Source organism: Ictidomys tridecemlineatus, chromosome 5, assembly GCF_052094955.1.
Source record: "Ictidomys tridecemlineatus isolate mIctTri1 chromosome 5, mIctTri1.hap1, whole genome shotgun sequence".
Taxonomy (NCBI): Eukaryota; Metazoa; Chordata; class Mammalia; order Rodentia; family Sciuridae; genus Ictidomys; species Ictidomys tridecemlineatus.
Window position 1 is genome coordinate 162910813 of NC_135481.1, and position 13374 is coordinate 162924186.

General features: G+C 35.9%; 1 protein-coding gene across 1 annotated transcript in view; it reads left to right on the forward strand.

The window, feature by feature from the left end:
• The first annotated feature begins 1395 nt into the window (after window positions 1–1395).
• Window positions 1396–13374, forward strand: part of Sel1l2 (SEL1L2 adaptor subunit of SYVN1 ubiquitin ligase) — a 63389-nt gene continuing 51410 nt past the window's right edge. Inside the window, exons 1-2 of the mRNA XM_078049072.1 lie at window positions 1396–1410; window positions 3370–3538. Of these exons, the coding sequence (XP_077905198.1) occupies window positions 1396–1410; window positions 3370–3538 (184 nt within the window). The remainder of the gene's footprint in view (window positions 1411–3369; window positions 3539–13374) is intronic.

Consider the following 13374-nt stretch of genomic DNA (forward strand, 5'->3'; position numbering starts at 1 on the left):
AAGTAGGAACTAACATGTACTATTCAAGGAACAGTGAGTAGAAGAGTTTGGCTGTTGAGGATGTTCATGTAGGTGTAGGAGTAGTAAGAAATAAGGTCACCATGACATTTTTAGGGCAGACTGAAGAATCTTAGCTTTTGTGCAAAGGAGTTTGAATTTATCCTGTAGTTACTGAGAACTGAGGGCTTCTAAGTGGAGAAAGATATGTTCAGATGGGATGCTTGAGAGACACTCATTCAGCATGAATCTTGAAGATACAAGGGAGTGAAGAGGCAGTAGGCTAAATGATGAGGTAAGAGACTTATGAAATACAGCTTCAATTGATTAAATGGGTCTTGAGAGTTTAAAACCATACTTTAACACACTACTTTTGGGTTTGCTGTTTGAAAACTGAAATATACAAGTCCTTTATCAGAAAATTCTGTGAGCAATACTTCTGAAATATATGCAGAAAACAACCACTATCACTACTTACCCTCCAGTCATCTTCTTAATGTCACCGTCAACAACTTTCACCTGGTTTATTTCAGTTGCCCTCCTCTCTTTCCTACTTTATTTCCAACATATAGTGTTTCCACTCGGCAGCCAAAGAATCCTCCAGAAATCTCCCATTCACATAGAACATCATTCACAATTCTGAGCCTGGCCTCAGAGCTGTCTCTCTGCCTCATTGCTCATCATTTTCTCCTCCTAACTCACTCTGCTGCCACTGTGCCATCTTCCTTGCACATCTATGAATAAATGACGTAAATTAATCATCTCTTGCATGACTAATTCCCTCCCTTTTCACAGGAGACTACTCAAATGTTATGGGAGGATCTGGTCCCTAACCATCCTGTATTAAATAAAACTAACTCTTATCACTTCCATCTCCTTAAGTGTTTTTTTTTAAATGTCATTTTATCAGTCAACTATAATTTTTCCCACTAGAATATCAACTTCATGATATCCTCAGCCCCTAGAACAGGGCCTAAAATAGATGCTCAACAAATACTTGTTATTGAATTGTAAACCTTTGGATGCTTTGGAAAGTCAGAGAAAGCCTCTTGTCTTCCAAGGGACCCTAATCCTTGCTTTACCTCATTATTTGTCCCACTCTTAACAGTTGAGAGAATACCAGTCAGAAAACTGGCCTCTGTAAAAAAAAAAAAAAAAGATGTAGATATTAGAAAACTATAAACATTTGCCAGCTTGGATACTACTTATTTTTAAATTGAAAAATGAAATGCCCTCTTTTAATGGCAATAACATGATAATTCCATATGCCAGAGAATGCAGGAAGCTCATCAAAGTTCATGTTATCTTCTTTCCAATCTCTACATAGATTATACTTCCCAGCAGTTACATGGGGACATAGGACTAAGTTTCATCCAATGGAAAGTGATTGAAAACACGATGTGCCCCTTTCAGGTCTGACCTATTAAAGAATAGAAAACAAAGCAAACCAAATGAAACAAAAGCCCTTTCTGAAGATTACCTTTTAGGCTCTTTCTTTTTCTGCCTTCTAAATATTGGAACTCAGGGAGACCTTGGAATTCACATCTTGAAGCTGGCATAACATCTGCCTGCCTAAGATCCTGAATGACAGCATGCAGTGAACTAATTGACTTGAACACCTGCTTGCTGATTTTGAAACAATATATACTGTGGTTTTATTTGTTAGGATGCCATATTTGGAACATACTTATACTAAAAAAAAAAGTCTTTGTTTATTTGAAGTCCAAATAAAACTGGGCTTTTTATATTTTTATTTGCTGAAGCTGTCTACCCTACGACAAGAAGAATCCCACTCAAAGTTCTTACATACCCACATCGAAACTTGGATGTTATAACAACTCATGATAGCCGAAAGGTAGAAACAATCCAAATGTGTATCATTGGATAATCTACATAAGGAATATTATTTGATCGTAAGAAGGAGTGAAACACTAATACATGCTAAAAAGTGCATTAATCTTGAAAACATTATTCAAAGTGAAGAAAAGCTGGTGGGGGGAGGGAGAGAGGGAGGCGTGTAGAGAGGGAGGGAGAGAGGGAGGGTGAAAGAGAAAGAGAGAGAAAAAAACTATATCATTCCATTCATATGAAATTTCAGAGTAGGAAAATCTATAGAGATAGAATATAAATTAGTGTTTGCATAGAATGAGAATAAGAAGGATGGTGGATTAGAAAGGGTAATAGTTAAGGTATTTATGATTTCTTCTTAAGGTAATAATGGTGTTCTAAAATTGACTGTGGTGATAGGTAGATATTCCAAAAACCACTGGATTGCATACTTTAAATTGGCTAATTTTTAGTATGTTAATTATACTTCAATAAAGTTGTTTTTAAAAAATCTTTACATGGCTACATATCTTTACATGTTCTGGCCCCTAGATCAATGCTTTTTTGTCTTTGCTACCACATAGAAAATATTTAAGTACTGCAGAAAATGATTTTAGGGAGAGGGAGATTAAAATATAAGACAGTGGGGCAAGGAGCAAAAAGAAAAACTTGGCTCTTGTTAGAAGTACTAATGGATAGAAACTTTTAAATGTAACTTATCTTGCAAATGTACATATGTAAATCATGATTATTTACCTATAAAGTTTTAAAATTTCCTCTTAATATCAGCATTATTTTCTACTACTCAAAAACAGCCCCAAACTCATCACCATAATTAAAATAGATTCATTATGTAACTTTTGAAAAGTACATTGGGGAAACATGTTTTTTTTAATTAATTATTTTTTATCTATCTATCTATCTATCTATTTATTTAGGTACCAGGGATTGAACCCAGGGGCACTTAACCATTGAGCCATTTCCCTAGCCCCCTTTTTTTATTTTTTATTATGAGACAGAGTGTCCCTAAATTGCTTAGGTTCTCAGTAAGTGTTGAAGATGCTCTTGAACTTAAAATCCTCTTGCCTCAGCCTCCCAAGCTCTGGGATTGTAGGTGTACACCACCATGCCCAGCTAAAAAAAAAAAAAATTAATAGTCACAATTCCTTATATATTTCTTAAAATGTGTAAGGCAATATAAACATCTTCATTTTTTTTCTAGCTCACACAATTGATATCACCATGACAACTTACCAGTGGAAGAGTACATTTGTTAAATTCTCCTACTATTTTATTTATAACATTCAGCTCCTAATGCTTAGCTCTGCGGTTCAGATGACAATGTAATAGGTTTAAAAGGTTTTTATGTGTAAAACATATGGATTCCTAAAGTGAAGTAAGCCACATGTCATTTTTACTTGAATAAAAAAGCAAGAATTAGAGTAATTACATTAAGCATGTATTTTTGTCAAAAATAGATGATTTTTTCACTTTCTGGTTTCATTTATAAAAGTTTGAAATGAACAAAGATATTTTTCTTTGTAGGTATCAGTGAACGAAGTTAAACAATATTTATCACATATATTGGAACGAAGAAGATCAAGGAAAGTAATCAATAAAAGAGAAAATCTTTTAGGAAAGAAAAAGAAGCAACATAAATTAAAAATGAAGGGAATTCAAAATAAAGACTTCTTGAAGAGAAACAAAAATCATTGTAAGTAGAATATCCTCTGCCATATGATTTTAAAATGACTTCAGGTAATCGAAAGTCAAATTTTAGAGCTGCTTTCTGAGAGGTCTTAAGATATAGTCGTAAATACATATACACACAAAAACATTATATTTTGTCAGATTCTGTCCCCTGTCTTAGATTAGAATTTGTACTAATGATATTAAGCAAGATTACCAATTATTTATCATGAGGGACAAATCACCAAAATTATGTGGATAAAATACTAATCAGTTATTCTGCTAATAGAAACTCAAACTTTAAAGGAATTCAAAATTAATATAGTATCCTATATTTCTAGAATAGCAATCTAAAACTCTCTCCAGTAAAAACATATTTGCTTAGTTAGATTTCTCTGCATAGATAAAGGTTGTAGAAAATATAAATGATGTCTCCATAGAGTCTATAACAGAATTTAATTGATGCACAATTAGAAATTTTTTTAATATTTATTTTTTAGTTGTAATTGGACACAATATGTTTATTTTATTTACTTTTATGTGGTGCTGAGGATCGAATCCAGGGCCTTGCATGTACTAGGCAAGCACTCTGCCACTAAGCCACAACCCCAGCCCCCACAATTAGAAAGTTTATGAATCAGTCTCAACATTTGATTTAAGTCTAAAGCAGGAAAATTTTCTCTTTTCTAAAAGACTATAAATTTCTATTTTATTAATATCTTTTCTAAAGAGAGGAAAATTTCTTTGGGAAAGAAATTAAGAACATATGTTTCCTAAATTTATTTTAAATCTAAATCACATACACTAAAACATTTATTTGACATAAAAACTATGGTATGCCTTTTTAAAAAAATATTTTCTTAGTTGTAGATGGAACACAATATCTTTGTTTTATTTATTTTTTATTTATTTACTTGTTAATGTGGTGCCAGGGATCAAACTTAGTCCCTCATGCATGCTAGAAAAGTGCTCTATCACTGAGCCTCAACCCTGGCCCTGGTCTGCCTTTTATTTAGCATAGTTCTACTGATTGACCTTTCTAGTATAAAGCACTATAAAACTACTTCACCTATACTTTCCCTTCTCAGGTTTCTGATAAAATGAGGAACTAAAGACATTTGGAGCAATGTTGTACAGAAACCTACCAGATGTTTGCAGACTTTCCCCAGTCATTTAAAGTTGCCTCAACTATACATTTAATTAGATAATTTCTGTTGGCTCTACATTATCACATTTTTCCAAAGTATTTCAATGACTTTACATCAATACATCACATATTCTTTTGTACTTGTATTTAATAAGTTTACATATTGTTTAATTAAAATCCGTAATTATAATAGCAGTACAACTGGTACACACAGGTTTGGGAACAAGTTCTTTTTGTAAACCACAAGGGGTAGGAAATAGAGTACACATATGTAATAGAGAGTATCTCACCTGCTGCAAGCATTCAGTGTCCCATGGACCTCAGTAAATAGGTTGGAGAGGAAAAATGTAAAGCATTGATTAAATTGGCAAATAAGGTAAATAGAAGTTGTTTAAGAGAGATTCTGTTATTTAAAAGAGTAATGTCACCATTCAAATGAGATCTTTTTGCCATACACAGAAGTAGTTATCTTATGTCTAATAACAATATACAACAATCTAACTAATTGATCATTTTCTAAATTGTTTTAAGTGCTTTATTCAATTCATGATAAGGGGTACTTTGCTTAGCATTATAAAAGTATTTCATAGGGGAACTGGGATTCAAACTTGGATGGTATTGTCCCAAAGTCCTCCAGCTCTTAGGCATTGTGCCTTTAACAAAAACAGACTAGGATATCAAGAAATGTTAATCCCAAACTTCTCAAAATTTTTTTGGGTAAATACTGAATGATATGATAAACATGCTGCAACTTCCAAATTTATTAGAAGATTTTAAGGAAAAATAAATAATGACAAATAATTGAAGAGATTTTTATTTTAAAACTAACAGCTATGGTACATGCAAGTAGATTTCAAATTCACATCTTGAATTATCAAACCTAAGACTTCAAACAAATACCTTGTCTTACAGACCTCCAGGGAATTCATTCATCACTGCTGGCTAGTAAAGTACTTCCAAGAGCATTTGAGAAACCCTGTCTTATAAGTCATAATATCCACTCATCAAGATTTACATAAATTAGGGCTGTGGTTGTGGTTCAGTGTTAAGAGTACTTGCCTAGGACATGTGAGGTACTGGATTCAACCCTCAGCACTACATAAAAATAAATAAGCAAAATAAAGGCATCGTGTCCATTCACAGCTTAAAATTTTTTTAAATTAAAAAAAAGATTTACATAAATTAGAAGATATGTTGTTCTGACAGAAGCACATACAGAAAAGTGATTGTTGCTAATAAGAGCAATAGACAGAAATTGAAAAACGTGGGATTCCAAAGGGGGAGATTAATTTAGAGGCTTCTGGATTCTTATTGATCCTCGTTTCTCTTTTTCTTGAGATTCCTGATTTAACCGGATTTTTACATTTTCTAAATCTTTATATCTTTAAGGGTATCCCTCCAGCCACCTTTTATCTCCAAAAGGCTGGTTCACTGCTCAATTGAAAATTTGGCTCCAGCAAGAACCTGGAAATACCTACAAGCTTAGCTACTTGAAGTGTGAATAGGGTTTTTATAGAAAACAAATGACACTTTTAAATGGAGTCACTTGAGAAAAGTTTAATAAAGGGATTTTTTTTCTAAAGTTGTTTATAGGATGTAGGGAAACCACAGTTTCCCTTGGCTAATAACAGAAATGGTATCACAACCTCTGGATAAGTCCTGAAGGACCACAGGACAGTAATAGTTACTGGAATGCTGAAAAAGAAAGCAAAAGCATATAGGCAAGGCTCTCTGACAGAACCATGCCCTTGGGTCACCAGACAAAGCCAGACTGCAGAAACCACACTGGGAAGTCAGCGAATAAATATCCCTCCCTCCCTCTCTGCCTACCCTTTATACCTCCTTGCTGGTGCCTTTGGCCAAACCTACCCAGGACTGGGAGGGGATGGGAGAAAATTGGTGTGGTTCATATAAGCACAGGACAGAATGGAGTGGATCTAGAAAGGTAATTGGAAGACATCTAACACACTGGCTTTTCAGACAGGACAGATTAGATATCACAAACTAAAAGGACAAATGGCTTTTATGGGCACACAATATTCCTTTTTTTGGTACTGGGGATTGAACCCAGGGATGCTTAACCACTGAGCCACATCCCTAGCCCTTTTTTAATGTATTTAATTTTTTTAGAGACAGGATCTCACTGAGTTGTTTAAGGCCTCGCTAAATTACTGAGAGAAGTATAATTCTTAAAGACAAAATGACAGACCTTTAGAGTAAAAAGAGAACTTCAGAGGTCAAATAGTCTGATACCTTTTATCAGGTATCCCTGGCATTATGACACCAGTTTTACTTAAGTACCTGTGATCTGACCATATCATACAAGGCAGCTTGTGGTATTTTTTTTTTAAATATTTCTCTTTCTTACAAAGTTCTTAACTTACATTGAACTAAAATCAATTCCCAACAGTGCTCTTTGTCAGTGTTAAATTATGGCAGTTGGAGCTAGATATAACAATCCTGATATAGACTGGCCCATATGGAATACAGTAGAATACAGTGGAGTTGTGCCTACCTCACCAAGCACTGTGGCTTGTGCATATTGATTTTTAAGATCCTGTTAGTTATTTTTGGTGCCAACTCACAGCAATGAGGTATTAGAAGTTCAGGGCAAACTTAAACCTTTTCTCACTTAAAGAGTTTTAAGCCAGTGTATCAGTCAGTGTGTGTTCAACCAGATCTGGGAGAGACAGATAGACTAATGGATTCATTATAGGAGGTTGGCTTATATGATCATGGAGGATGGCTATGCAAGTAAAAAATCTGCAGAGTGGGTTGTTAGGAAAATCAGGCTGAGACCCTAAGGCATGAACTGAAACTATTGTCTATAGGTGCAATTCCCACCTTCATCCCCCAGGAAAGCCTCAGTTCCATTCTTAAAGCTTTGCCACTGATTGAATCAGGCCAACTCAGTTTCTCCAGGATAATCTCCATTTGATTACAGATTTTAATCAGATTCACAAAATACTTTCCTACAGCAACATCTAGATTAGTGTTTGATTGAACAACTGGGAACTGTAGCCAAGCCAAGTTGACACACAAAATTGATGATCAAGCCACATACTCTCTAATCTTTATGTGTTCATGTAAGCCTTTCCTTTTTTCTTTCTTTCTTTTTTTCCCCCTTGTGATCCTGGGTATTGAACCCAGGCTTTATGTATGCTAGGCAAGTGCTCTACCACTGAACTATACTTCCAGTCCCCATTTAAGTTTTGAATTTAAATGTAAGGTTTATGCCTATTAAATTTCACTGTGATGGGGAATGTGGGTCAGTGGTACAGCCTGCACTTAGCAAACTCAAGGGCTTGGGTTCAATACCCAACACCACAAAAATGAAAACTTTCACCGTGTAATTTTTGGATTTTTTTAAATTACATCAATCAATTCATTGCCTTCTAATCTTTGACTCAAGTTTCTGTTAGAAAGTTAGCAAGATAGGGCCAAATTTATAGAGTCTAAGAGCCCATAATAATCTACCATATATCTCTAGAATTATACTTACCTACTGATAATCAGATAGAAGCCTACATGTGATGAAATTGAGAAAATTTTGTTTATCAGAATGCACTGTATAGCATGCATGCCTGTGTTTGGAAAGCTGCCTTAATAACTATGTGTGGATAAAAGGAGGCCAGCATCCCCTCCTGATCTCCCACCTCCCTCCCACACAGAAACTTCATGTCAGGTGGTGCTGATTCTTCAAGGATAGAAAAAAATCACTCTGCAGAGCCACAGAGAGGAATTTATTCATTTTGCTTTTGAAAAAGTAAGAAGAAAAGAATGGGACAAGAAATATGGAGAGAGCAGATATAAGGAGTCAGAAAGAAGACAACTGTGCCAAAGTTGGGGAACCCCAATTAATATTTTTAAATCAGCCATGCCATGAGCATCATAGCTGTTTTTATTCCTGTGATAAATCACCTTCTCTTTCTGTTTTGTGAAATCTTAAATCTGCTTTCTTCATAAATGCTTTGTAAGAAAGAATTTTCTTTCAGAACAACTCAAAGAGATGTTGATTTTTACTGTGGACCAGTGTGATACAGTCCAGGAACAGTCTTACAAGTGAGAAATCTTGGAACAATCTTACAATCGAAAATTAAGAGTTTAAAAAGGAGAAAACCATGAAAAAAATAACTTCCCTAGGGAATTCAAACTTCACAAGCTGTGGGATATAACCCTTCACATGAGGGTTATACATGATTACCAACCTTACTAAAAATCTTGTTGAACTCTATTCTCATTTTAACATTCAGTAGACAGGATATCATTTTTAAAATTAGATACAGGTGTTCAATATAAATCCTATTTCCCAAGCCTGTGGTCCTTCACAAAAAAACAAATGAGACTTAACCTAATTTGTTCTCAAAAACCTTTCCTAATTCTTAGTGACCACATCACCTTAAGTGAAGACTCACAAATCACAGATAATATGTTCTAGAAATTAAAGAGATTGACGTTAAACTGAAGTTTCTAGAATATGGCATATATATTTCCACATCTTGAAAATGGGAATTATTCACCAATTTTGAGTTCTTTGCCAATTGTCCCTTAACCTAGAATTTTTCAAATATAACAAATAGTCTTTGTACCTCCATTACTGAAAAACAAGATTTGTCCCTGGTGCTACATCTGTCATATAGTTAGAATGACTAGATATTTGCTAAATTAAATTGAGTTGAATTCTTCCTGTCTTGAGCGAGGGTGCAAATAGATCTCCTGACTCGATGCTCAGCATTCTCTCTATAATATACTATAGTATACATGCTACATAAAAGTAATAAAGCCTCACATTTTAGAGCACACTTGAATGATGTTTTATACTTGAACATGATGCTTTCCCATCTTTCCCACTCAGGGTATTTTAACCGTTTTTCTTTTCTTTTTTTTTTTTGAGTCAGAATTTGGTCTTAAAAAGTAATTTACTTATTAGTTTGTTAGTAAGACAAATCAATAACCAATCATGCAATAGAAACAATGGAAGCTATTCCTGTAGGCCTTTGGAACACTACCTTCCATTCCTTCCTAACTAGGTCCTTTCTGGCATTCCTGGGAATTAATCATCATTGATTTTAGTGATCATACCCAGCACTATTGTGTCCTTGGTTTGAGGGGGGTGTTTGGAACCTTGTCTTAAGCCAGTCTTGGCATTCCTTTTTCTCACTTGTAAGATTGTCACCGAAAACTTGGTCTTGTCCCCTTTGCCAATTTAATAAGGAGAATGCCGTTGTGAGAAAAAGGAAAAGATTTATTGCTTTGCCAGCAAAAGAGAAGCACAGGGGACTCCAGTTCCAAAAGTTCTATTTCAGCCCATCAGGGAGAACAGAGGGCTTTTAAAAAGCTCTTTAAGGGCTGCATTCCAGGTGGGTCCTGATGGAGGGGTCCCAGGTGCACCCTGATGGTGTGTTGAAATTCACTTGTTATTTGGGAGATAGTCACTTCCTAGATCTTCTGGTGACATCTCCTTTTTGTGGTGGGTGTGTGCTCAAGGACAGATAACTCTGCCTTGGTTGGGAAAAGGTAATCTTGTTACCTGTTTAGGGAGGGTGAGAGGGAGAATTGAAAAAGAAAACATGCCCCTTTTAAAATAAGCAATGAGGGCTATATTCAAAAGGTGAAGTGGACCACTATTACAAGACTGGCTAGACTGTTTATCATTTGCATTCACTCTATTGATTTCTTTCTTTTCTTTTTTTTTTTAAGTATTCACAGCAGACACTGTGAAGTACTGTGCAGACCCTTCTTCAATGAGGGACTCCCTGCTCAGTTGCTGGGAGTGCAGTCTGCAGACAGCCTTCAGCCACTAGTTGGCAAAGGGACTGTATTCAGATGTAGAATGCTGCACACCCAAGGTTACTTCTCCCCAAAGACAGCCCCTTTCCAAGGGCTGATCAATGCAGATTACAAAGGCCCGATCATCTCACCCTACCTGGGACAACTCTGCAAGTTCATTTTAGCTCCAGAACACTCTGGAGGGTCAACCAGTGTTTTGTCAACCCTTATCAGTTTCTTCTTCTTCTTATACAACTTCTTCCCAGATGTGGTTCCCTAAGGCACTTCAACAGAAAGTGGGGAGGGACAGGGAGGAAACTGGAAGTTAAGGATGAGCAGCATCCCTCTTGGAGCACCCTCTTGAGCTGGAGGGGTCAGCCCAAAGACATCAGCCAGGCTTAGGTTGGTACAGCTTTGAACAGTAAGAGTGTTTTTGGTAGGTGTCAATCCTTGCTGCTGGGTTAAGCTTTGGGGAAGGAAAACAAAAGGGGACAACTATCAAGATTTTTTTATGCTACAGGAGAACAGGGTGGGGGATGGGGTTTGGGGGCCATGCAGAGACAGTCACAAAGACATAGTTGCCTGACACTGCTACAGGGTTTAGGGGGCTGGACCTCAGAGTTACAGATCAAACTCTCCCAATAGTGTTAATTTCAAATTTCGCCTTGTCAGGGCTTCTCACCTGCCCTGCACCAAGGTGCAAGCTGTACCCGATTCTGAGAAGGAGTAACAAGACTCAAGCCTTCCAAGAGCACTTCTTAAACACCTGGACTCTCAAAAGTCTGCTCATCAGGGATCCAACTTACTCACCTTTATACCTTTCCTATTATTTAGTGAACATTTTTCTTCAAATCAACACACAGTTACATGTAAATGAATTGTTTTAAAAAGAAAACTAATAGACATCTTCCATAACAGCAAAATAGTGGGCTTAATCCAATATGAAACTCCTTCTGTTATAAATACCTAAAAAATGAGGCCCAATGTCTACCAAAATTTTGTTTTGTTTTTCCAAAGTAGAAATAGTACATGCACAGGCTTGAGACAGACTGCCTAGACTTAAGTCACCATCTAATGTATACCAATTACATGACCGTGGGAATGTTACTAAATCTCTGCCCACATATCACCTCATCTGTAAAATGAAATGATACCCCCTTTCTCTTATAGTCAGTGAGAAGTAGAGACAGATAAGAAAACTGTCTGATAGGTGCTTTGCAATCATTAACTTCCATTATATTATATATATGATTCTATCATATCATATTTGATTCTTCATTTGTTATATAAAATATACTTTTGCTAAATTAGGAGTTTTAGAACAGTGAATTAAATACTTGCAAGTCCCAATCCTTGTTATTTCAAGTTTTTTCTTAGTAGATATTTGAAAAGAAATATTTTTTTTCTATTTATAATACAAGTAGTCTACCATTTTCCAGCAATATCACTGGAGGTCTTTACGTTTGACAACAATGATCTGGAGATGGTGTGAATAAACTTTGTTATTGTAAATATTTGTGCTCTATTCAAGTGTATTTGAGTTGATTGCATCTGTATCTGACTAACCTTGCTGAGTCATTCTTTCTTGGATGGAATGTTATTTTTAGTAATGGATCGTTATTCTGCCTCTTTATCTGGGTATTTTATCTTCCAGGCACACATAAGGGCAAATGTGAAGAGATCTTCTGATGCAGTATTCTGAAAATCAGAAACTAAAGTTTTGTTTTGTTTTTTAAATAAGATACAATTGGAATTAGGTGAGAAGGCTACAGTACACCTGTGTAGAAAAGATTTGCTGCAAGGGGGGAGAATTTCCTACTTTAATCTCTTTGTTTCATTTTGTAAATGCTTTTGATTTTTAGTCAGACTCAGATATTCATCCTGTAGCTCATTTGGTAGTCCCTTTTGTTGCTAATGATCCTTTATATAGTTATGATATAAGTATAACTTGAAATTCAAAATAATAATTTCATTTTTCTGTCAGATTTAGAGGCTATTTATTTATTTTTACTTTTCTTTGAGTGTTAAGCTTTTAGGATTTTGTAGAGAAACATAAAAAGAGAGTGAGGAACACAGGACAGAGCAAAGAAAAGAGCAGACCAAAGCTAGGGTTTCAGGAAAAGTTAGATCTTTGAAGAGTGGATTATATTGGAGAAATGCTTTAACCCATAGCGAGGGAGTTGGGCTGTTATAACCCCTGCATCAGTTACTAAATGGCAACAGGTCACCACCAGCCACACTGGGGATTAAGCAGCCTGTTGAAGACCTTGCCTTATTTCCTAGACCTTCTCAATTCCAGTCTTCTTTGTCTGCATTTCTTCTTGGCCACATTCAGGGCTAACCAATGTGATTTCAAACTCTAAAATAACTGTCTCTGATCAGAGACAACTTCCTGCCACTCTGTTTTTTTCTCCCTTTCTCATACCAGACTGGCCTTCACCTTCATAATGACCACGAGTTCTCCCTCCTACTCTCTTTCCATGCCTCAGTCCATTCCTCTCACTATCACTTTTACATCCAGTCTGACCACATAACCAACCAGGTCTTTCAGTCTTCATTTAAGCCACATCAACCTATCCTTTTATACCTAAGGTTCTTTTGCAGACAGGTTTCTTCAAATGGAATACTTAATTTCACTTTCTTGGCTTGACAATTCCTACTTACCTTTGGAGAGCTATTTAAAATGTCACTTTCTTTAGAGGTCTTGTTTCATGTAGCCAGGGGACAATGCATACAGTGGAATTTTGTTATTTGGGGCTTCTCGTCATCTTTTTTGCCTTTCTTACCACCCAAATTTCCTTTTGAGGAATTGAGTCTTCCCCGTTTACTCATTTTTTTTAATAGGAATGTATTGAAAAACTCTGTCATCCTTAACCAGGTCTGTCAGACTCATTTTCCATGGAGTCTGTGGCAGAGAGGGGAACATCCTACAAGGACTGAGTCTA